The sequence below is a fragment of the Scyliorhinus torazame genome, chromosome 13 (genome assembly GCF_047496885.1).
Source record: "Scyliorhinus torazame isolate Kashiwa2021f chromosome 13, sScyTor2.1, whole genome shotgun sequence".
NCBI lineage: Eukaryota > Metazoa > Chordata > Chondrichthyes > Carcharhiniformes > Scyliorhinidae > Scyliorhinus > Scyliorhinus torazame.
Window position 1 is genome coordinate 113,587,268 of NC_092719.1, and position 25,220 is coordinate 113,612,487.

The 25,220-nt window shown below is 53.9% G+C and overlaps 1 protein-coding gene across 1 annotated transcript in view; it reads right to left on the reverse strand.

Moving 5' to 3' along the window:
* dnah1 (dynein, axonemal, heavy chain 1) overlaps positions 1-25,220 on the reverse strand; it is a 1,119,271-nt gene that overhangs the window by 661,545 nt on the left and 432,506 nt on the right. Inside the window, exon 25 of the mRNA XM_072472076.1 lies at positions 5,999-6,178. Coding sequence (XP_072328177.1) covers positions 5,999-6,178 — 180 coding nt within the window. The remainder of the gene's footprint in view (positions 1-5,998; positions 6,179-25,220) is intronic.

Consider the following 25,220-nt stretch of genomic DNA (forward strand, 5'->3'; position numbering starts at 1 on the left):
CCTGTATCTCGTCCTCATTTTCGGCAGCTTTTGCCTTCACTCCACGGAGCTCCATCTCTTGGGTCTTCTGCGCCTCGTTTAACCCCTCAATCGCCTGCAGCATCGGCTCCAGCACCTCCTTCTTGAGCTCCTCCACACATCGCCGGAGGAACTCCTGCTGTTCCAGGCCCCATACCAACTGGCCTCCCTCTGCCGCCATCTTGCTTCTCACTTCCCTTCTTTGCCGCTGCTCCAGAGGATCCTCCACAATCTGGCCACTATTATCTCTTCTATCCATTCACATCCGAGGGGACTCCCTTCTATGTCGCCTCACAGTGGGTTTAGCCTTCGAAAATTGCCGTTGGGGCTCCCGATAAGAGCCCAGAAGTCCGTGTAAACGGGAGGTGCCGAAACGTGCGACTTAGCTGGTCATCGCCGCACCCGGAAGTCGACATGAATTTATCTTAACATTGATTTTATTTGATATTGAAGGATATAGAAAAATACAGAAATAATCTTTATCAGTGTCCCAAGTAGGCTTACATTAACACTGCAATGAAGTTACTGTGAAAATCACCGAGTCGCCAACAGTCCGGCACCTGTTCGGGTACACTGAGGGAGAATTCAGTATGTCCAAATTTCCTAACAGCACGTCTTTCGGGACTTGTGGGAGGAAGCCGGAGCGCCCGCAGGAAAGCCACACAGACACAGGGAGAACGTGCAGACTCCACACAGACAGTGACCTAAGCTGGGAATCGAACCTGGGACGCTGGCACTGTGAAGCAGGGGAAAGGTGAGCAGGGCAGTTAAGGGATCATGAGATGTGGCAGTCAGCAATTCCATTATGAAATTGCCAGTGCAAAGTGCACTTTACAGGGCAGGCAAAGTCAGCTTTCTTATTTTGTCATCTGTAGTGTTACAACACTCTGCTAACGCCAGGATCAAACTCCCTGCCGAACAGCCAATCCATCTTGACTTTTGTAGGTAGTTTAATTTGAGTATTATTTAAGGCTAATATTTTAACTTGTACTACTTAATAGTTGAAGCATTAGGCTACCCACCATATTATACAATACTAACTATGTACAACACTTGTTGGACCAAATCTTCTTGTCTCCCCTTGGGGATCCTTGGGAAGTCCCTACGCATGGACCTCTATGGGAATTGCCTGGGAATTTGCAATTTTCAAAAGTGGTTCCCCTGCTCCCTGGGAAACTCTGAATATCTCTGACTATGTGCTGCGATACTTACCTGGATAGTCATCCAGGAAATGTTATACAGCAAAAACCTAGTCTAACATCTGAGTAACCCCACAACTCACCCCCTGACTCCTCACCTCCCCCCTGATTACCCCCCACCGATTACCCCCCACCTGACCTATCTCCCTCCACCCAACCTGACAACAAGGTAACCATCAGACAAACTTCCCCAACCTGACCGACTACCACCCTCAGTCACCTGACTACCGCCCAATCCATCTACCCCAACCATCCAACTAACTCCACCCCACCATTCGGCTACCCTCCCGAAGACTCAACTAACCCCCTGACCTGACCACACTCGACCCAACTATTCCCTAACCCGTTTATCAACTCAGCCACCTCAACAACCTACCACTTCACCTACTTCAGCATTTCCTCACTCATCCACCCATCCATTTACTAAAATTCAAACTTGATCTTTAAACATACTATACGGCAGCTGTTGCCTTAAAAAGGGGACATTGTCCTGTCTTCCCCAACTCTACTCCACTTTGATTAGAGTTCTCCGAGGAACGCTGAGCTGCACAGTTCTGTGAATGCTGGGCTTGGAAGGTACCAGAAGAAAGGAACAGCGTCAAGTCAGGGGAAGTTTTGAGTGCAGCGGCAATCCGATGATCATTGTTGCTTCTCAGAAGATACAGGCCAAATATCTTTGGAAAGCTTTAGGACTATTTGTATGTGGGAGAGGGGGGGGGGATGTTGAGCCTATGCGAGTGCCAATTCATTAAATAGGGCAATCTATTCTCATCCCATTGTGCTGGCAATCAGGAAAAAAATAATGGCCAGCATCAGGCATGTGCTTTGAGTGTGGGATTAGGAGGAACACCAAAATGTTAGGACTGCCCACTGGGCTGCATGTCGACCTGTTTTTTTCCTGAATGCTGCCGGTGGTGGCTATCATAGGTCAACCAGTGTTACAAATTATAATTCAAACTGATATTAGGGCCCATTTTTGCGTTCGTAAAGTGCCTCACACCTATTGGATGTGGGGCCAGGATGTTTTTTTTTTGGCATTTATCAATATGGTGGACATAGCACCTTTGGTTCACAATAAGCAAAAAGAAAAATAATGACTTGAATTCATAGTATTGTTCAGTACGATTGGATATGTCAAAGCACTTTACAGCCAATTGATTATTTTGGAGCATAGTCACTATTGTAATGTAGAAAACAAAGAAGTCAATTGGTGCATATAAAGCTCTCATAAGCAACCATGTGATCATTATCAAATAACTGTTTTTGTGATTTTGATTGAGAGATAAATGGCCCAGACACTGGGCATAGTTCCCTACTGTTCTTTGACATAGTAGAACAGGATTTTATTATGTCCACTTGAGAGGTCAGACTGGGCCACGTTTTAATGTCTCATCCACAAGACTGCACTCCACTGTGCTGGAATATTAGCCTTCATCTTTATGCTCAAATCCTGAAGTGGGCACTTCCTGCCCAACATTTTGGCGGTTTAAGAGCTCTTTTAGCTGAATAGCTTGTTTTCAATCCCATCTTTAGAAATCTTGGGATGGATTCTCCATTTGGGAGACATGGGGTGGGATTCTCCGTTTGCCAACGCCAAAATCACGAAATGCGATTGGGCGGAGAATACCCTCTGACACCAAAGTTGCGGTAGGCGCTGGTTTGACGCCAAATCGGGATGCTCCGGCACCCCGAAAATGGGGTAAATGCGTTGTTCGCCGTGCGGTGTTTAAGTACAGTAGGCATATCATTACCGGGCCTTACACCGCCTCCGATGGGTCGGGTTCCCGACGGCGTGGTTCACTTGTGGTCTCACAAATTGTGAACCTGGCGTCGTGGCTGCTGAGAGAAAGAGAGGTGAGGTAGGACGCGGAGTGGAGTGACTGCGGGCTGCCGGCCCGGACACTGGCCCTGCTGGCTGGGGTGGGGGGCACCCTGCCAGGGCCAGGGGGAAAAAATGGCGAGCAGCCGGGCTGCCCCCCCTGGTTCGGGTGGTAACATGGAACGTGTGAGGGCAGGGGGGACCAGTGAAGCGAGCGAGAGTCTTCTCACATTTGAAGAGCTTGAAAGCCAATGTAGTGCTGTTGCAAACGACCAACCTGAGGGTGAAAGACCAGGGGCAGGATTCTCTGCGATCCGGTGGGGCGTCAACTCCGGTGCAAAGGTTTGGTGTGAACCAATCCTCCGCACCTTCAGCACCAGAGTGGTTTGTGCCGGCCGGCGCGGACGTGGCTTGGCGCCATGCCATCCGGCACTGAAGGGCCTCCACCGGCCGGCGCGAGTTGGCACATGTGCGGGAGCGCCAGCGTGTGCTGACGTCATCCTAGCGCATGCGCAGGGGGGTTCATCTCCGCCTCGGCCATCACGGACGCGGAGGAAAAGAATGTCCCCACGGCACAGGCCCGCCCGCGGATCGGTGGGCTCTGATCGCGTGCCAGGCCACCGTGGGGGCACCTCCCGGAGCCAGATCCCCCCGCGCCACCCCAAGGACCCCGGAGACTGCCTGTGGAGCCAGGTCCCATCGGGAAGTGCCTGTTGTAATTTACGGCGGCGGGACCAGCCGTAAATGGGCGGCCACTCGGCCCATCGCGGGCCGGAGAATCGCCAGGGGGGACGCTGTCAGCGGCCGCCAACCGGCACGGTGCAATTCCCACCCCCGCCAAATCCCTGGCGCGGAGAATTCGGCAGCCGGCAGGGGCAGGTTCACGCCGCCCCCCGGCGATTCTCCAACCCGGCAGGGGGGGGTCGGAGAATCCCGCCCCAGGAAAGGCTAGTTGAGCCAGGTTTTCCACTCGGGATTGGATAATAGGGGCCGAGGGTTTGGGGGGGGGGGGGGGGGGGGGGGGTAGAAATACTGGTGGTGAAGTGGGTGAGCTTCCAGATGGAGAAGGTGGTGGCTGACCAGGGGTGTAGGTACGGAACAGTAATGTGTGTTTTGGAGGGGAGGTTGGTGACGCTGGTTAGCGTATCTGCCCCAAATTGGGACAACATAGGATTTATGAAGAAGATACCAGGTGCCATATTGAATTTGGATATGCACCAGTTAATACTTGGTGGGGGTGAGGATGCAACGGTGGATAGATCCAAATCGCGTTCTCCCTCGAGGGGAGGGTGTGTGTGGTTTGGCTGCATTTATGAGGGACAGAGCGTATTTGTGCTTTTCGCCAGTACAAAATGTGTATTCTAGGATTGACTTTTCTGTCATGGGGAAAGCCGGAGTGAGGAAGGTAGAATATTCGGCCACTGTTATCTCAGACCATGCTCCACATGGGTGGAATGGTCCGGGAGAAGAGGCTGGCACTGAGGCCTGTGTGGAGGATGGACGTGGGATTGTTGGCAGACCCAAATATTTGTACCAAAATGGGTTTAATAATAACAGGAAGTTTCACAGTCAATGGCATTGAAAGCAGCAGTGAGGGCCGAGGTCATCTTGTTTAAGGCTCATGTGGACAGAGAGGCAGGAGAGGAGCGGCAGGAGTTGGTGGAGGAAATTTTGGAGGCGGATGGAATGTGTGTGGGTGATCAAACTGCAGATCATCTGGTGAAGAGGAAGGAGTTACAGGCGAGGTTTGACCTGTCCATGGGAAAGGCGGTTTGGCAGTTGAGGTGGACGAGGGTCTGTGTATAAGTATGGGAGAAGGCCAGCCGCTCGTCAGCGAGCCAGCTCTGCTGGCAACTGGCTGTGAGAGATTGTTCAGGTCCGGGATGGGACAGAGGAGCTGGTGGTGGCACCGGAGCAGGTGAACAAAGCACTTTAGTTCAATAAGAATTTGTAAGAGTTAAAGCCTCCGGAGGACGAGTCAGACATGAGGGAATTTTTGGGATGGTTGGAGTGCCCCAAAGAAGGAAAGGAGAGGCAGGTTGGAGAAGCCAGTGGGGAGTGGAAGAAGTGCGGTGGCGATAGGGAAGATGCAGGCGGGTAAGGCTTCGGCACCTGCAGTGCCGCGAAATACTTGGCTATTCAATGCTACCTGTGTTGAATAAGGGGCATAAACGGGGAACGCGCAGCCGAGACCGCATATAGCCTCGTTTTTTACAACGGGGAGCTCTGCTCACCGGAACTCCCCATTGTAGCGAGAGATCGGGACACCATTTCCCCTTGGAGACCCCCCACGAGTGTCGTTCCCCGTTTGTGGGGACCAGTACCAAATGGCACTCGCCCGAGGTCTCCAAGGGGAAAGGATTGAATCCCAAATCCTCAAGTACCTTGGGAATTTGCACATTAGCGTAAAGCTTACTGCAGGTTGCAGGTTGGCCAAAAACTAATCGTGCCCAATGTGGGCGGGATTCTCCTTGCAAAGTCTCGCGAAATTGTGTTGAATCTCACGAGGCGTTGCGAGCCAGATGGATCGTGTGAGCGGGACCTCCCGGCTTTCACCGGCCACGCTGCGCTGCGGCGAGATGCTTTTCCTGCGCAGAGTGGCCGGAAGATCGCGCCCATTGTCTATTTTCTAAGCTTCCTGTTGAGAGCATCGGAATGAAAGTTATTCCAACATTACAATTGATACTTGATATCACTGAAGCAAATTGTGGGAAATGTCCTATTGGAATTTGTCATGGTCTCAATATGTATCTCATTAATCATATTTTATGACATATCCTTCATTTTATGAGTTTTTATTTTAATTGGTTCTTAGACATGAAGAAGATGATTTTGTTCTCCCTTTGCAAGCAATAAAAGCACTCATGTAATTATCATCCTGCAGCAACAATTTCTGGTTCTAATACCCAATTGAGGCAGATGTAGGACCAATGTAACAACATCATCCACACATTATTCTTACCTCCGGATAGGTTTTCAAGGATCTCTCGATGTTATCTTTCACACTCTCCTTCATAACCTTTTCTACATCCAGCAGCCAGTCCTCCACGTTTCCTGTGGGGTAGATGGTTCTGAAAAGTTCAATCTCCTCTCCTTCTGCAGAGTACATGTGTGTGATGTTCAAATCCTCCTCAAAATGTAACTGTTAAAAATAACAAAAAATACTGAACCCTTTCAGCAACAAAATGAGACCAAAAAACATCAAAACTCTAGTATAAAGATGTGTTAAGCAAGAACTGGATTTAAACAGACATGCCTTAGACCTTTTTGTTTCCCTAAGAACTTGCCTGGACCATGTACGGTTTTGCATAAGGCTTTGCTAAGGCTGGATCTCACTTTGTTAATAAATAATGGAATAATGGAACAGAATTGCTTGAGGTTAGAAATGTAAAATTTTGCTCTAATGCAGCAAAAAGCTGTTTTGGATTTAAACATCACGTCAAGTTAATGTAAAGGGGGGGCTTTTCCCCTTAGATGAACTATCCAACCTCGTCCTTCTTAACTTGTCTGCAGCCTTTGAAACATCGCCCTCTCCATTGTTGTCCAGCTGGGTGGGACTGCACTCGCCTAGTTCCATTCTTATCCATCTAATCAGAGCATCACTTGTAATGACTTCTCTTCTCACTCCTGCACCATTATCTCTGGTGTGCTCCAGTGATCAATCTTTGGTGCCCTCTTATTTTTCATCCTCAAGCTACGCCATGACATCAATCCAAAATGAGTGTACGCCGACACCCAGCTTTCCTCATCACCTCTCTCATCTTCTCAACTATTGCTGCATTATCAGATATCTGAATTCAATAGAAAAGTTCCCAAATGAAATATTGGGAAAACTGAAGCCATGTGTTTTCAGTCCTGTACAAAACTCCATTTCCTAGCTACTAACTCCAACCCTCTCCCAGGCAACTGTCTTGAGACTAAACCGGAATGTTTACAACTTTGCTGTCATGTGTGACTGCGAGAGTCCAACCAAATGTTATCTGTGCCATCACTAAGACCATCTATTTCCACCTCCATAAACATGTCTGAATCCTCAACAGACCTGCTTCTGAAATTTTCATTCATGCCTTGTTACCTTTAGACTTGACAATTCCAACACACTCCTGGCTGGCCTCCCACATTCTACCCTCTGCAAACTTGAGATCATCTAACATTCTGCTCACCATTCATATCGTTAATCGCACCAAGCCCCTGGTCTACTTTGGCTCCGAGTCAAGCAGCACCTTAATTTTAAAATTCTCATCCTTGTTTTCAAATCTCTCCATGGCCTCATCCTTTCTCTCTCTCTAATCTCTTCCACAACTACAACCCGCTGTGCTCATCTAATTTTGTCTTCTTCAGCATTCCTGATTTTATTTACTCCACCAAATTCCCTCCCTATATCTCTCCATTCCTCTTTCTTCAATTAGGAAACTCCTTAAAATCTTCCTTTTTGGCCTGTTTTTTGACCATCTGCCCTATTATAAACTTAAAGGTTTGGTTAGTAATTTCACGTTGTAACGCTTCTGATGAGTGCCTTTGAATGTTTTATTACATTAAAGGCACTATATAAATATGTTGTTCTTTACTCTGTATCTGTTTGTGTTTATGCTAATCTGGGAGTGCCTGATGTTGTCACGGGCTATCCAGGATTGCAAAAACAGTCTAGGCCTGACCCAGAAAATAATGAACCATTTGTTTGATTTTGGCTGTAGGCAAGTTGTTGGAAAGGATAATTAATTCAACCATTTGAAAGGGAATGATTATTATGGAATCTTACCATGGCTTCTGGGAAAGAAAATCTTGTCACATCAACTTAATTGATGTATGACTTCTGGTAGCGGCCATGACCTGCTAGATCACGTGAACGGCAGCTCCCGCCGGGATCGGTGTTTCGGGCCGCTAAAAGGAGTGGCGGCGGCAATTAACAGGAGGGAGCGGCGTGGGAACAGACTTGGGAGAGCCCCCCCCCCCCTCCGCTGGTGCATGAAGAGGACCAGGAGCGGAGCCGGCAGACGCGCAAACCCGGGGAAGAAGGTCGAGAAGGTCCCGGAGGACAAAATGGCGGCCGGAGAAGATCGGGAGGTGTGGGCCCAGTGGGCCAGAGAACACCAGGAGCTCCTTAAAAACTGCTTCATGGAACTGAAAACGGAGATGCTGGCCTCCATGGAAAGAATTGTGGTGACCCAGAAGGCGCAGGAGAAGGAGATCAAGGAGGTGAGGAGGAAGGTGGCGGAGAACGAGGACGAGATCCTGGGCCTAGCGGTGAAAGTGGAGGCGCACGAGGCGCTCCATAAGAGATGGCACGAGAGGCTGGATGACCTTGAGTGCAGGTCTCGGAGCCACAATCTGCGGATCCTGGGCCTTCCTGAAGGAGTGGAGGGGGCGGACACGAGCACGTATGTGGCCACAATGCTGGGGACGCTGATGGGCGCACAGGGTTCTCACCAGAAAGCCGAGGGTAAACAAGCCACTGAGGGCGATGGTGATACGGTTTCAGTGCTTGGCAGACCGGGAGTGAGTCCTGCGGTGGGCGAAGAAAGAGCGGAGCAGTAAGTGGGAGAATGGCGAGATCCGAATTTGAGATCCGAATCCGAAGCTGAGCTGGCGAGGAGGCGTGCAGGTTTTAACCGGGCGAAGGCGGTCCTCCATGGTAAAGGGGTGAAGTTTGGGTTCCTGCACCCGGCGAGACTGTGGGTAACATACCAGGACATGCACCACTATTTTGATACTCCAGACGAGGCGTGGTCGTTCATCAGGCAGGAGAAGCTGGACCTGAACTAAGGGCTATTGTATGGGGGTGAAATGCACGGGTAGGGAGGGACCAAGGGGAGGACGGCGGGTAAAGCATAAGTTTATGGGCATGTCTGCCCTAGTTTGGTTGGGGGTTTTGTTGTTTGTTTTGCTTGTTTTCCAGGTGTTTTGTTTTCCAGGTGTTCGGTGCTGGGGGGCGGGAAACGCACGGGGAGGTCCCAGATGGCATTTGCCCCTCTACCCTGTGTGGGAGGGGGGCTTGAAGGAGGCAACAAGTTAAGGGTTGGTATATAGAGGCGGGAGCGGCCGGGGTCAGCATGGGTGAGCTGACTCAAGGAAGCAAAATTGGGGGGGGGAAACCAGAGCTAAGCGGATGCTTGGCGGGGTGCGGGGGGGTGCGGGGGGTTTGGGGGGGAGGGGTGCTGCTTTGCTGACTGAAGGAGAGCCAGGTGAGGGGTATGGGTGGAGAGTCAGGCGGGGGGCCGCCGGGGGGAGAGCTGGAGGAGGGAGGCAGGGGCACGCGGTTGGCTGAAAAAGGGAGATGGCTAGTCGGTGGGATGGGAGATGGTTAACCCCCCGACCAGGCTGATCACGTGGAAGGTGAGGGGCCTGAATGGGCTGGTCAAGCGGTCCCGCGTGTTCTCGAATTTGAAGGAGTTGAAGGCGGACGTGGCCATATTGCAAGAGACGCACTTAAAGCTCGCGGACCAGACGAGCCTAAGGAAAGGATGGGTGGGACAGGTGTTTCACTCGGGGTTAGACTCAAAGACCAGAGGAGTGGCCATTTTGGTCAGTAAACGAGTGGCGTTTGAGGCGGGGAGCATCGTGGCGGACAAGGGGGGCAGGTATATAATGGTGAGTGGCAAGCTGCAGGGGGCCCGGGTGGTGTTAGTGAATGTATATGCCCCAAACTGGGACGATGCGGACTTTATGAGGCGCGTGTTGGGTAGTGTTATAACCTGCCTGCTTACCATTGGCTGGGGACTAAGGACAATCCCACAATCCTGTGGGAGTATGAGCTTCCCCAATGAGGGGGGCGGAGAAACCATCAGTAAACTCCAAGTATAAATAAAGCTGGCCAGTTTGGAACCAGCAGGAAGGAGTGTGCAGCAAGGGAAGTTGCTGCTGCTGTTATATATATATGTTATTGTAAATAAATGTTATTACTTTGTATCCTTAAAACTCGTGCTGGATTCTTCGTGGCCCTCACAAAACTGGCGACGAGGGATAAAGTGAATAGCTGTCTACACTGCTGAAGCCCTGGATTTTTGTTGGATACAGGTTGGAAGTTGTTTTCTATTATACCATGCCTCTGTACGGACGTTTGGATGTTTTTGATGCTGCACTGGAAAGCTGGAACCAGTACTCACAACGGATGCGTTACTATTTCCGGGCAAACAATATCACCGAAAATGGGCGCCAGGTGGTCATATTGCTCACCGCCTGCGGCCCGCGTACGTTTGGGGTGATTCGGAGCCTTACGTACCCAGCTGCGCCGGACACCAAAATGTTTGGTGAACTAGTGAATATAGTGGGGCAACATTTTAATCCAACCCCGTCCACGATAGTCCAGCGTTACCGGTTTAATACCGCTGAGAGGACCCCTGGAGAATCCCTTGCCGACTTTCTATCCAGGCTACGCAGGATTGCAGAGTACTGTGACTATGGTGAGACCTTGTCAGAAATGTTACGCGACTGTTTGGTTTGCGATATTAACAATGCGGCCACCCAGAGAAACTTGTTAGCTGAGCCACCATTGACTTTTCAACAGGCCATTCAAATAGTATTGTCCCGAGAGAGCGCAGAACGAGGAGTGCAGGAGCTACAGGGAATGGAAGTGCATGCCTTGGGGCGCAACCCCTTCCGTCCAAAAATGTCCCCCCGCACTCCTGCAGTACCTTGGGAGAGGCGACGTCCGGACCGACGCCAGTGGCCGTCGGACATTCCTCCCCGAAGGGAACCTTCTCCAGAACCAATGGATGAGGAGCCATGTCTGTGTCAGACTTGTAGGCGCCGACCCGTCGCTGACGCCGGTCCTGGGGGCGCCAGAGGTGCCGTCGTTCTGACCGAAACTGGGACCAGCCCAGGGGTCGTACCTTCCATGTGGATGAATCTGCGGCGACTACTCCTGAGGACGTGGAGACGGAGGACGACTGCCTGCAGCTGCATTGTGTGGCAGCTCCCCGTGTGGCCCCCATTAAAGTGACAGTACGGGTCAATGGTCACCCCCTTGAGATGGAGTTGGACACTGGCGCGACGGTCTCCGTGATCGCCCAGAGGACATTCGACCGCATCAAGACACTTACATTAACCGACTCACAGGCCAGGTTGGCCACCGACACGCGGGAACCACTGGACATTGCAGGAACTACAATGACCCCTGTTGTTTATGGACGCCAGGAGGGGCGTTTTCCACTTTTCGTGGTGCGCGGCCATGGGCCCAGCCTGTTGGGTCGGGACTGGTTGCGCCATTTGCGGTTGCAATGGCAGCACATCCTCCAAACAGTTTCTGAAGGATTGACTGAGGTGCTAGGACGATACCCAGATGTATTCCAGCCTGGTTTGGGGAAAATAAAAGGGACGGTAGCCCGTATCCAAGTCGAACCAGGAGCCACGCCGCGCTATGTCCGGGCGTGCCCGGTGCCTTACGCCTTGCTCGAGAAGGTAGAAGGGGAGCTCACTCGTTTGGAGAGTTTGGGTATTATCAGGCCCGTCCGTTTTGCTGACTGGGCAGCACCAATTGTACCTGTAATGAAGCCAGATGCCACAGTTCGCTTGTGTGGCGACTATAAACTTACAGTGAATACAGTTTCCCGACTCGACCGATATCCAATGCCTCGCATAGAGGATCTCTACGCGAAGCTTGCAGGTGGACTCTCGTTCACAAAATTAGATATGAGTCACGCCTACTTGCAGTTGGAGCTGGACCCTGCCTCCCGACCATATGTAACGATTAATACACACCGGGGCCTATATGAATATACACGGTTGCCCTTTGGAGTATCCTCTGCCTGCGCTATTTTTCAACGTGTTATGGAGGGCATTTTGAGAGGTTTACCACGTGTTGCTGTCTACTTAGATGACGTTTTGATTACAGGGACGTCGGAGCAGGAACATTTGGAAAATCTGGAGGCTGTCCTTAGGCGCTTTTCGGAGGCTGGAGTTCATTTACGTCGCACAAAGTGCATATTTCAGGCTAAGGAAGTAGTCTACCTAGGTTATCGGGTGGACCGCGAAGGTTTGCACCCCGTCGCAGAGAAGGTGCGTGCGATTCAACAGGCCCCCGCCCCGACTGACACTTCGCATCTTCATTCTTTTCTCGGTCTCGTAAACTATTACGGAAAGTTCCTCCCCAATCTGGCAACTACGCTGGCCCCGTTGCATCTTCTGCTAAAGAAAAATCACACCTGGGTTTGGGGTCAGCCGCAAGAAACCGCTTTCCGGCGGGTAAAGCAACAGTTGTCGTAGTCTGGGTTACTAACCCACTATGATCCTGTAAAGCCTTTGCTCGTCACATGTGATGCATCCCTGTATGATATTGGGGCCGTCCTGTCCCACAAGATGGAGAACGGGGCCGAGCGACCGATAGCTTACGCCTCCCGCACATTGACTGCAGCGGAGAAAAAGTACGCGCAGATCGAGAAGGAGAGCCTGGCAGTGGTTTTTGCGGTGAAACGCTTCCACCAGTACGTGTATGGCCGCCATTTCACTATCGTGACTGATCATAAGCCTCTGCTGGGACTTTTCAAGGAGGATAAGCCAATACCGCACATTGCTTCCGCAAGGATCCAGCGCTGGGCTTTGTTGCTTGCTGCGTACACGTATTCTCTGGAGCACAAACCAGGAACGCAGATAGCAAATGCCGACACACTGAGCCGATTGCCTTTATCGACCGGCCCCATGTCGACCCCCACGACCGGTGAGGTGGTTGCAACCCTAAATTTTATGGACACCTTGCCTGTCACGGCATCACAGATCCGTGAGTGGACCCAGACGGAGCCAATCCTGTCAAAGGTTCGGCACATAGTCCTGTATGGTGGGCAGCATAGACAGCACCCAGGCGAGTTGCGAGCATTTTCCTCGAAGCTGTCAGAATTCAGCGTGGAAGACGGCATCCTCTTGTGGGGGACGCGTGTGATTGTCCCGGAAAAAGGCCAGGAGCTGATACTAAGAGACTTGCACAATGGGCATCCAGGTGTGACCAAAATGAAAATGTTGGCCCGGAGTTATGTCTGGTGGCCAGGCCTCGACACCGACATTGAGAAGGTGGCCCAAAACTGCTCCATTTGCCAGGAGCATCAGAAGCTTCCGCCGGTCGCGCCCCTACATCACTGGGAATGGCCAGGGCGGCCTTGGGCACACTTGCATGCAGATTTCGCAGGCCCTTTTCAAGGATTCATGTTCCTTCTATTAATTGACGTCCAGTCTAAATGGCTAGAGGTGCATAAGATGCAGGGGACAACGTCCTGCGCAACAATTGAAAAGATGCGTTTGTCATTTAGTACGCATGGCCTCCCCGAGGTGCTGGTCACGGATAACGGCACTCCATTCACGAGTGAGGAGTTTGCGAGGTTCACGAAGATGACCGGCATACGCCATATCCGCACTACCCCTTACCACCCGGCTTCAAATGAGTTGGCAGAGCACGCAGTGCTGACATTCAAAAGAGCCCTAAAGAAGCAGTCTTCCGGATCAATGGACACGAGACTGGCTCGCTTTTTGTTTACGTATAGGACCACCCCCCATGCGGTGACTGGGGTAGCTCCCGCAGAACTCCTAATGGGCCGGAGACTTCGCACCCGCCTCAGTATGGTTTTCCCGGACATTGGCGCAAAAGTACGCCGCACACAAGAACGGCAGGGACAGGGATTTTCTCGGCATCGGCTGATTCGGCAGTTTGCGCCCGGTGACCCAGTGTTCGTTCGGAATTTTGCTGGTGGTGCCCAGTGGGTTCCTGGCATTATCTTTCGCCAAACGGGCCCTATATCTTACCAGGTGCAAGCCCAGGGCCGTCTCCAGCGCAAACCTGTAGACCACGTTCGGTCCAGAAGACTATCCCCTCAAAAGATTCCCCGCCCCCGGAGCTCATTTCTACAGCCGCAGAGACCAGAGACAAGGGAAGGTAGTCCTCACAATCTTCCACTGGTGCCTCACTCGAATCCTGCGCAGGTCGTTACAGAACCGAATGGAGATAGAGACGCTGACATGACGGAGGCAGCAGACTCTGACTCCGAGATGGAGACACAGGACGCATCAGAGGGGGAATCCTCGGGTCCACGGGCCGTGGATGTACAACCTTTGCGCCGTTCATCACGGAAGCGCCGGTCTCCATCTCGTTACACGCCACCTGATCCAGCGCCGCGTGCAAATGGTGTCCGGCCTGCGGCAAAACGAGTCCGACGCCCTCCTTCGCCAGGGTCTTCGGTGGATTCCTTGGACTTTGGGGGGGGCAGGGATGTTATAACCTGCCTGCTTACCATTGGCTGGGGACTAATGACAATCCCACAATCCTGTGGGAGTATGAGATTCCCCAATGAGGAGGGCGGAGAAACCATTAGTAAATTCCAAGTATAAATAAAGCTGGTCAGTTTGGAACCAGCAGGAAGAAGTGTGCAGCAAGGGAAGTTGCTGCTGCTGTTATATATATATATGTTATTGTAAATAAATGTTATTACTTTGTATCCTTAAAACTCGTGCTGGATTCTTCGTGGCCCTCACAAAAGGTAGGATCCCAGACTTGGAGATAAGTCACCTGATTATGGGAGGGGACTTTAATACGGTCTTGGATCCGAGCTTGGATCGTTCCAAGTCCAGAAGGGGACAGAGGCCGGCGGCGGCCAGGGCCTTGTGGAAGTTCATGGGCCAGATGGGGGGAGTGGACCCCTGGAGGTTTACACGGCCAAGGACAAAGGAGTTTTCCTTTTTCTCCCATGTCCATAAAGTCTATTCGCGAATAGACTGCTTTGTGTTGAGTAGGGTGTTAATCCCGAGGGTGAAGGGGGTAGAATACTCGGCCATTGCAGTCTCGGACCATGCCCCGCACTGGGTGGACCTGCGACTGGGGGCGGAACGGGGTCAGCGTCCTCTCTGGCGACTGGATGTGGGGCTGCTGGCGGACAAAGAGGTGTGCGGGCGGATAAGGAGGAGTATTGAGAATTATGTGGGAGCGAATGACACAGGAGAGGTGACGGTGGCAGTGGTTTGGGAGGCTCTGAAGGCGGTCATTAGGGGAGAGTTAGGTCCCATAGAGAGAAGGAGAGGGCGGAGAGGGAGAGACTGGTAGGAGAGATACTCAGGGTAGACAGGAGGTACGCAGAGGCCCCAGAGGGGGGGGGGGCCGTTGAACGAGCGCCGGAAATTACAGGCGGAGTTTGACCTGCTGTCCACGGGGAAGGCGGAGGCGCACCTGAGGAAAGCGAAGGGGGCAGTTTATGAGCATGGGGAGAAGGCGAATAGGATGCTGGCGCACCAGCTGCGCAGGAGGGAGGCGGCTAGAGAGATTGGGCGAGTGCGGGATAGGGAAGGCAACATGGTGCTGAGCCCAGAGAGGGTCAATGAAGTCTTCAGGGAGTTCTACGTAAGGTTATACGAGTTGGAACCCCCTGGGGAGGGGAAGGGATGAGGCGGTTCATGGACCGGTTGAGGTTCCCAAGGGTGGAAGTAGAGCGGGTGGAGGGACTGGGGGCCCCGATTGGGTTGGAGGAGGTAGTCAGGGGGCTGGCAGGCATGCAGATGGGCAAGGCCCAGGGCCCGGACGGCTTCCCCGATGAATTTTATAAGAACTTCTCGGAGCTGCTGAGCCCACTCCTGATGAGAACCTTCAATGAGGCAAAGGAGAAAGGGATCCTCCCTCCGACAATGTTGCAGGCATTGATCTCGCTTATCCTGAAGAAGAAGGATCTGCTTCAGTGTGGTCCGACAGGCCGATATCGCTCCTGAACGTGGATGCCAAGCTGTTGGCAAAAATTCTGGCCACCAGAATAGAGGACTGTGTCCCGGGAGTGATTGGGGAGGACCAGACGGGTTTTGTTAAGGGCAGGCAGCTGAACGTAAATGTGAGGAGGCTCCTGAATATTATCATGATGCCCTCAGATGGGGGGGGGAGGTGGAGGTGGTGGCTGCGATTGACGCGGAGAAGGCCTTTGACAGGGTGGAGTGGGAGTATCTGTGGGAGGCGCTAGGCAGGTTTGGATTTGGGGATTTATAGGGTGGGTCAAGCTGCTGTATCAGGCCCCTGTAGCGAGTGTGTCCACAAACCGGAATATTTTAGGCTGCACCGGGGGACGAGACAGGGGTGTCCCCTGTCTCCGTTGCTGTTTGCCCTGGCAATTGAGCCGTTTGCCATTGCGCTCAGGACTTCGGGGGATTGGAGGGGGCTGGTGCGCGGAGGGGAGGAGCACCGGGTCTCCCTCTATGCGGATGACCAGCTGTTGTATATTTCAGACCGGTTAGAGGGGATGGGGGAGGTCATGCGGATCCTGGGGGACTTCGGGAGGTTCTCGGGGTATAAGTTGAACGTGGGGAAGAGTGAGCTGTTCGTGGTCCACGGTAGGGGCCAGGAGGAGAGACTGAGGGAGCGCCCGCTCAGGATAGTGGAGAGGATACTTGGGGATACAAGTGGCCAGGAACTGGGGCGAAATTCTCCCCCAACGGCGCGATGTCCGCCGACTGGCGCCCAAAACGGCGCCAATCAGACGGGCATCGCGCCGGCCCAAAGGTGCGGAATGCGCCGCATCTTTGGGGGCCGAGCACCAACATTGAGGGGCTAGGCTGGCGCCGGAGGGATTTCCGCCCCGCCAGCTGGCGGAAACGGCGTTTGTTGCCCCGCTAGCTGGCGCGGAAATGCGGCGCATGCGCGGGAACGTCAGCGGCCGCCGACAGTTTCCCGCGCATGCGCAGTGGGGAGAGTCTCTTCCGCCTCCGCCATGGTGGAGACCTTTGATTTACGCCGGCGGGACAGGCAATTTCTGGGCGGGACTTCGGCCCATCCGGGCCGGAGAATTGAGCAGGGGGTCCCACCAACCGGCGCGTCCCGATTCCCGCCCCCGCCCAATCTCCGGTACCGGAGACTTCGGCGGGGGGGGCGGGATTCACGGCGGCCAACGGCCATTCTCCGACCCGGCGGGGGGTCGGAGAATGACGCCCCTGGGATGCCCTGCTGTGGTAAACCACTGTGTTCCTATATTAAGGGTTGTACGGTAGAACCTGCACTACAGGTTCACCTGGGCCCCTGCATGCTAGCTCCGTCCAGGAGCCGGGTTATAAATATGCGTGGCCTTCAGCTGGCAGCCATTTCGTCAGCTGCTGTCGGAGGCCACACTTCAGACACTAATAAAGCCTCAGTTTGAATTCAACTTCATCTCTAGCCAAATTGATCGTGCCTCAATTTATTAGTATCTGATTCCGAAGATGGACCTCCGGATTAAACCAGATCGCCTGCAGCTGGATCCACACGCAAGCGACGCCAGAAAGGACTTTCAGCACTGGCTAGCTTGTTTTGAAACGTATATCAACGTGGCGCCGACCCCTGTTCCAGAGGCTCAGAAGATTCAAATATTGTACTCCAGACTCAACTCTAAAATCTTCCCGCTGATCCAGGATGCGCCCAATTACGCTGACGCTATGACTTGACTCAAAGAGAGTTATGAGCAGAAGACATGGAAAACGCTAGTGTTTTAGTCTCTGCGAGGTCACGCGTGGCCCCTTCTAGGAGCTGCTGCTTGATAACACGCTCTTCGCCAGACATGCGCTCGCAATGGGTACTCGGTTGTACCATTTCATTAAGGCACAAAATTTGCCCTACTCCGTCGAGGAAGTAAGAAGTAAGGGGGGGGTGATGGGGGCGGTGGAAAACACTGAGACAATAAAGCCTCAGTTTGAATTCAATTTCGTCTCCAGCCAAATTGATCGTGCCTCACCTGCACAGGCTCAACTTAACCCGGCTAGTGGAGCAGATGGAGGGAGAGTTTAAAAGGTGGGATATGCTCCCGCTTTCCTTGGCTGGACGGGTGCAGACTGTGAAGATGACGGTTCTCCCCAGGTTCCTGTTCGTATTTCAGTGCCTCCCCATTTTCATCCCCAAGTCCTTCTTTAAGCGGGTGAATAGGATTGTTACGGGATTTGTGTGGGCGAATAAAACCCCGCGAGTCAATAGGGCATTCTTGGACGGCACTGAGGATCTGGGGGCAGTGGAGGAGACACAGAGGAGAGGAGGGGGCCTCGGTGTGGACCCCGATACGGAATAACCACAGATTTGCTCCGGGTAGGTTGGATGGGGGTTACCAAGGCTGGTATAGGGCAGGTATTAGGAGGATGGGGGACCTGTTTATAGAGGGGGTTTTCCCCAGCATGCAGGCGCTGGAGGAGAGGTTCGGCCTGCCCCTGGGGAATGCAGTCAGGTGCCTTCACATTCGGGACTTCCTCAGAAAACAGGTGGGGACATTCCCACGGCTGCCCCCACGTAGGATCCGGGATAGGGTGGTGTCTGGCGTCATGGTAGGGGAGTGGAAGGTGTCGGACATATACCAGGAGCTGCAGGAGGTAGAGGAAGCCTCAGTGGGGAGTTGAAGGATAAGTGGGAGGAGCTGGGCGAGGAGCTGGATGAGGGCCTGTGGGCCGATGCCCTGGGCAGGGTGAACTCCTCCTCATCATGTGCCAGGCTCAGATTAATCCAGTTTAAGGTGGTGCATCGGGCGCATATAACGGCGGCAAGAATGAGTAGGTTTTTTGGGGTGGAGGACAGGTGCCCGAGGTGTGCGGGGAGTACGGCGAATCATGCCCATATGTTTTGGGCATGCCCGGCGCTTAAAGGATTCTGGCAGAGGTTTGCAAGGTACTGGCCTTTGCCTCCCTGGTAGCCCGGAGACGGATTCTGTTAATGTGGAGGGACTCGAAACCCCCAAGTGTGGAGACCTGGGTTAGCAACATGGCGGGGTTCCTCAGCCTGGAGCGAATAAAGTTCGCCTTGAGAGGGTCCTTGATGGGGTTCTCCCGGGGGTGGCAACCTTTCCTTGACTTTCTAGGGGAGCAGTAAGTGTCAGCAGCAGCAGCATCCTGGGGAGGAGGGAGGGGAATTCAGGTGGGGGTGGGGGGGTACTGTTGATATAATGTGAATTGGGCATGGAGACAAAACCCACCTTGTTATGTATAAAAAAATAAAATTCTGTTGTATAAGTATTTCATTGTAAGCTTTGGGCTATGTTTATTGTTATTTTTTATTACTATCTCTATTTCTATTTTTGTTATGTAAAAACGCTCATTTGGAAAAACTTTAATAAAACATTTATTAAAAAAGAACTTAATTGATGTAATGAGGAAATTACAAATATACTAGACATTTGAAGTCCAATTAAGGTTTATATATTTTTTTAAACCTTCGACAGAGTGCCACACAGAAGGCACTTTGTCAACATTGAGCTTTGAGGCACTGAAGAGCAGGGGCAGGATTCTCCGAACCTCCACGCTGAAACCCCGCTCAGCGCGGGGGCAGAGAATGGGGAGTGGGATTCTCCGACCCCCCCCCCCCCCCACCCCCACCCCCCACCCCCCCCCCCCCCCCCCCGGCCGGGTCGGAGAATCGCTGGTGGCTGGCGTGAATCCCGCCCCCGCCGGTTGCCGAATTCTCCGGCACCGGATATTCGGCGAGGGCGGGAATCGCGCCGCGCCGGTTGGCGGGCCCCCCCGGCGATTCTCCGGCCCGGATGGGCCGAAGTCCCGCTGCTGGAATGCCTGTCCCGCCGGCGTGGATTAAACCACCTCTCTTACCGGTGGGACAAGGCGACGTGGGCGGGCTCCGGGGTCCTGGGGGGGTGCCCCCACGGTGGCCTGGCCCGCGATCGGGGCCCACCGATCCACGGGCGGGCCTGTGCCGTGGGGGCACTCTTTTCCTTCCGCCTTCGCCACGGTCTCCACCATGGCAGAGGCGGAAGAGACCCCCTCCACTGCGCATGCGCGGGGATGCCTTGAGCGGCCGCTGACGCTCCCGCGCATGCGCCGCCCGGCAAAGACATTTCGCCGCCAGCTGGCGGGGCACCAAAGGCCTTTCCCGCCAGTTGGCGGGGCGGAAATCAGTCCGGCGCGGGCCTAGCCCCTCAAGGTTAGGGCTCGGCCGCTCAAGATGCGGAGGATTCCGCACCTTTGGGGCGGCGCGATGTCGGACTGATTCGCGACATTTTTGGCGCCGGTTGGCGGACATCGCGCCGATTGTGGAGAATCCCGCCCCATATCTTGTCTTATTGGAAAGTTGCAACTAGGGGCGAAATTCTCCTACCCGCCCCGCCACATTTCTGCGCCGACCGGCCGGCGGGAGTCTCCGTAACACCGGCCGGTCAATGGGGTTTCCCATTGTGGGGCAGCCCCACGCCGTCGGGAAACACCCCGGCGCCGGCAAAACGGAGACTCCCGCCGGCAGAGAATGACGCCCTAGTTTCCCCAACATCTTCATCTAGACCTTTGATAAAGCTGCTTAAGACTAATGTCCCTAACCTCAATATTTGTTAGTCTCTGCAAGTAACCAGTTCCTACATTGAGCCTCTATCATTAATAATTATATTTTGTCTATCGGAACGTTACCAATTTTTTACTCAGTTCAAAATCTGGGGCGGAATTCTCGGAAAATGGGACTATGTCCCCACGCCCTCGAGAAAACGGGCGCAAATCACTCTGGACTTTCCTGGAGAAAGTCCAGAGTGATTCTCCGTTTTGAAGGGGGCTTGCAGTGTCCTGGAGTACTGCATGCAGCTCCGGCTGCTGATACAGGGCCCTGTACTTCCGGCCGCGGGTCCGCGCAACATGGCGGACCCACACAGCAAGCCAGCTGCAACAATATAGGCACCCCCCCCCCCCCCCAGATCGCGCGTGGCCGCCAATCAGTGACCCTGGATCACGAGCCTGGCCGTCCTGGAGGCCCCCCCAGTGACGGATCCCCCCGCCACCCACCAGGGCGACCGCGAAGTGGGACGCAGCTGCCACTCCGAGCTCCCGCCGGGTGGAACCATGAATGAACCACGCCGGCGGGAACTCGGCCAGCTGCCGGCTGAGAATCGCCGCGGGGGCCTCTTTCAATGGCCCTCGACCGGTGCCGCATCGACTGCGCACGCGGCTGGTGCCGATTCTCCGATCTGCGGAGAATCGCGGGAAGGCGTCTGACCCGATCGTGGTTCTGACAACTCGGGCGAAATTCTGGCTGGCGCGAAACTGACTTTGCCGGGCAGCGCATGCGCGGGAGCGTCAGCGGCCGCTCACAGCATCCCCGCACATGCGCAGTGGAGGGGGTCTCTTCCGCCTCCGCCATGGTGGAGACCAAGGTGAAAGCGGAAGGAAAAGAGTGCCCCCATGGCACAGGCCCGCCCGCGGATCGGTGGGCCCCGATCGCGGGCCAGGCCACCGTGGGGGCACCCCCCGGGGCCAGATCACCCCGCGCCCCCCCCAGGACCCCGGAGCCCGCCCGCGCCGCCTTGTCCCGCCGGTAAGAGAGGTGGTTTAATCCACGCCAGCGGGACAGGCATTCCAGCAGCAGGACTTCGGCCCAATTGGGCCGGAGAATCGCCGGGGGGGGGCCCGCCAACGCCGAATATCCGGTGCCGGAGATTCCGGCAACCGGCGGGGGCGGGATTCACGCCAGCCCCTGGCGATTCTCCGACCCGGCGGGGGGTCGGAGAATCCCGCCCAAGGATCTGGTCAGGCCACATTCGAAATTATAACCAGTTTTTGTCCCCTCACCTGTGGAGAATATCGAGGCCCTGGACCCGATTCTCTCCAAAAATTTCTAAGTTAATTTGTGCCAGATTTTTCAGGGAGTTTCCCCGGCGAGTTCCCCACCACTATTCAAGACACTTAGGATGGGATTCTCCGTCCGCGCCCGCCCGGCGACAGGGGAATCCTGCCTAGGGTCTGATGTGTTGGGTAATCTGCTACACAGACGAACCAACACGGTTGCGAATGGTACAACTCAGTTTTATTACTAACATTTATTTACAGTGGTAAACTGGTTACTGAGGTTCGATCATAACCCTAGAATCTGTGGACCTATTCCTAATACTATCTTGTAGTGGCACTCAGCACATGGTGGATGTCTGAGTGGCTTGCTATGATATCTGTGCCCTGAGCTGTCTCCTGCTGGAATGCTCAGGAAGTGTCGTGTTCCCTGTTTTGTACTGTGTATGCTCTTGCCTGTAATTGGCTGTGGTGTTGTGTGTGTGTTGATTGGTCCGTTGATCTGTCCATCAGTATGTATGTATGTTTGTGCTATGATGTTTACCTGAATATCATGACATCCCCCTTTTTTTACAAGAACATGTGCCTATGTGGTTATAAATAGAGATGTGTGTGTGTGCAATATCTACAGCATGTACATGGGGCTAAACTATATACAAGGGGCAAGGTTGTGCCATAAACAAAGAACGGAGAAATGTTGAACGACAAAACGAACTCCTGTAACGACAAGGAAGAACAGAAACATATTAACACAGTGGAATTATGAGTTCAATGTACAAACAGGCTCATAAGTCCAGTCTAGTAGGTGGGCGACGAATTCGGATTGACCGCCTCAAGGGTGGGTCTGGATCCACCGGCTGAGGAATGGGCCTGGCCACGGGCGACGACTGAAGGGGCATGGTGGCAGGAAGCTCCACGAAGTCGATATCAGGAACAACAGGAGAGCGCGGTGTCGGTGTAAGTTCCCGTAGCGAGCGTGGAAGTAGGCGAAGAGCCCGGCAATTGTGCCTACGAATGGATCCATCAGGCATGCGAACCAGGAACGAGCGGGGAGCCACGCGTCGGAGAACTTCGGCAGGTGCTGACCAGCCACCTTCCGGTAGGTGGATGCGGACGTCGACTCCAGGTGCCAGGGCGGGAAGATCAGTTGCCCGTGTGTCATATGCCCTCTTCTGGTGAACGCGCTGCTGTTGCATTCTGTGCAGTACCGGAGCATGGTTGGTGTGGGTACCAGAATGGATGGCACAGTGGTCCTGAGGGCGCGACCCATCAACAGCTGGGCTGGTGAAAGGCCAGTGGCTAGTGGGGCCGAGCGATAGGCCAGCAGGGCTAGGCAGAAATCCGATCCGGCAGCAGCAGCCTTGCAGAGGAGCCGCCTGACGATGTGAACGCCCTTCTCCGCCTTTCCATTGGACTGGGGATGCAGACGGCTGGACGTCACGTGTGTGAAGCCATACGAAGCAGCAAAGGACACCCATTCCTGGCTGGCAAAACAGGGCCCATTGTCCGACATGACAGTAATTGGAATGCCGTGGCGAGCGAAGGTGTCTTTGCAGGCCCTTATGACAGCGGACAATGTCAAATCGTGCAGGCGTATGACCTCTGGATAGTTGGAAAAGTAATCAATGACGATTACATAGTCCCTGCCAAGCGCGTGAAAAAGGTCCACACCCACCTTCGCCCAGGGAGATGTCACCAGCTCATGGGGCTGAAGCGTCTCAGGAGGTTGCGCCGGTTGAAACCTTTGGCAGGTGGGGCAGTTGAGCACCATATTGGCAATGTCATCACGGATGCCCGGCCAGTATACCGCCTCTCGGGCCCTCCGTTTGCACTTCTCGACCCCCAGATGGCCTTCGTGTAGTTGGTCGAGGACCAGCTTGTGCATGCTGTGCGGAATCACAATCCGGTCCAGCTTTAGAAGGACACCATCAATGACGGCCAAGTCATCTCGGACATTGTAGAACTGCGGGCACTGTCCTTTGAGCCACCCTCCTGTCATGTGACGCATCACCCGTTGTAGAAGGGGGTCAGCCGCAGTCTCCCGGCAAATACGGCCAGACTGGAGTCGTCAGCTGGCAGATTTGCCGATGTGAAGGCCACCTGTGCTTCGACCTGACAGACGAACCCCTCCGAATCGGGCGGTGTGCTCACTGCTCTAGATAGGTCATCCGTCCTTTCCCGGGGTGTAGACCAGTTGGAAGTCATACCTACTGAGTTTAAGTAGAATGCGCTGGAGGCGAGGGGTCATCTCGTTCAGGTCCTTATTTATGATGCTGACCAGGGGGCGATGGTCAGTCTCAACGGTAAACTGGGGGAGACCACACGTAGTCATGGAACTTGTCTATTCCGGTTAGCAAACCTAGGCACTCCTTTTCGATCTGCACGTAGCGCTGTTCTGTGGGGGTCATGGCCCGCGAGGCATAGGCGACCGGGGCCCATGACGCAGTGTCATCCCGCTGTAGGAGTACCGCCCCAATGCCGGACTGGCTGGCATCAGTCGAAGTTTTAGTGTCACGAGATGTGTCGAAAAATGCCAATACCGGGGCTGTGGTGAGCTTAATTTTGAGCTCCACCCATTCCTTCTGGTGTGTGGGCAGCCACTGGAACTCCGTGGACTTCTTGACGAGGTGGCGCAGAGCCGTCGTGTGGGAGGCAAGATTGGTAATGAACCATTCCCAACCCAGGAAGTTGACGATGCCTAGGAAGCGTAGCACTGCTTTCCTGTCTGCCGGCTGCGGCATGGCTGTAATGGCGCTCACCTTGTCTGCATCCGGACGGACCCCTGACCGGGAAATGTGGTCTCCCAGGAACTTCAGCTCGATTTGGCCGAAAGAACACTTGGCTCGGCTGAGGCGCAGGCCGTTTTCCCGCATGCGCGCAAAGACGCGCTGGAGACGATTGATGTGCTCCTGTGGTGTGGTGGACCAGATGATGACGTCGTCCACGTAGACGCGCACCCCTTCGATGCCCTCCATCATCTGCTCCATGATCCTGTGAAAGACCTTGGATGCCGAGATGATGCCAAATGGCATTCTGTTATAGCAGAACCTGCCAAAAGTGGTGTTGAAGGTACACAGCTTTCGGCTGGACTGATCCAGTTGGATCTGCCAAAAACCCTTCGAGGCATCCAGTTTTGTGAAGATTTTAGCCCGGGCCATTTCGCTCGTGATCTCTTCCCGTTTGGGTATGGGGTAGTGTTCCCTCATTATGTTGTTGTTGAGGTCTTTTGGATCAATGCAGATCCGGAGCTCGCCGGACGGCTTCTTAACACACACCATGGAGCTGACCCACGGCGTGGGCTCCGTGACCCGGGATAGAACCCCTTGGTCCTGGAGATCCTGCAGCTGCTGCTTGAGGCGGTCTTTGAGTGGCGCTGGGACCCTGCGAGGTGCGTGAATGACCGGGGTGGCGTCCGGTTTGAGCCGAATTCTGTAGGTGTAGGGCAGTGTTCCCATGCCCTCGAATGCCTCCTGGTTGTGGGTGAGGAGCGATTGGAGCTGTGCCCTGAATTCTACATCCGGGAAGTCAATGTGCCTTCTGGAGACAGAGCGTGGACTTGTTGCACGAGGTGGAGAACCTTGCATGCCTGTGCGCCTAGCAGGGAGTCCTTTGATGATCCGACTATTTCGAATGAGAGTGTGGCTGTGTGTGTGTTGTATGTCACCTGGAGCTGGCAGGATCCCATAGCCGGGATAACGTTCCCATTGTAGTCGACCATCTTGCAACGGGATGGCCAA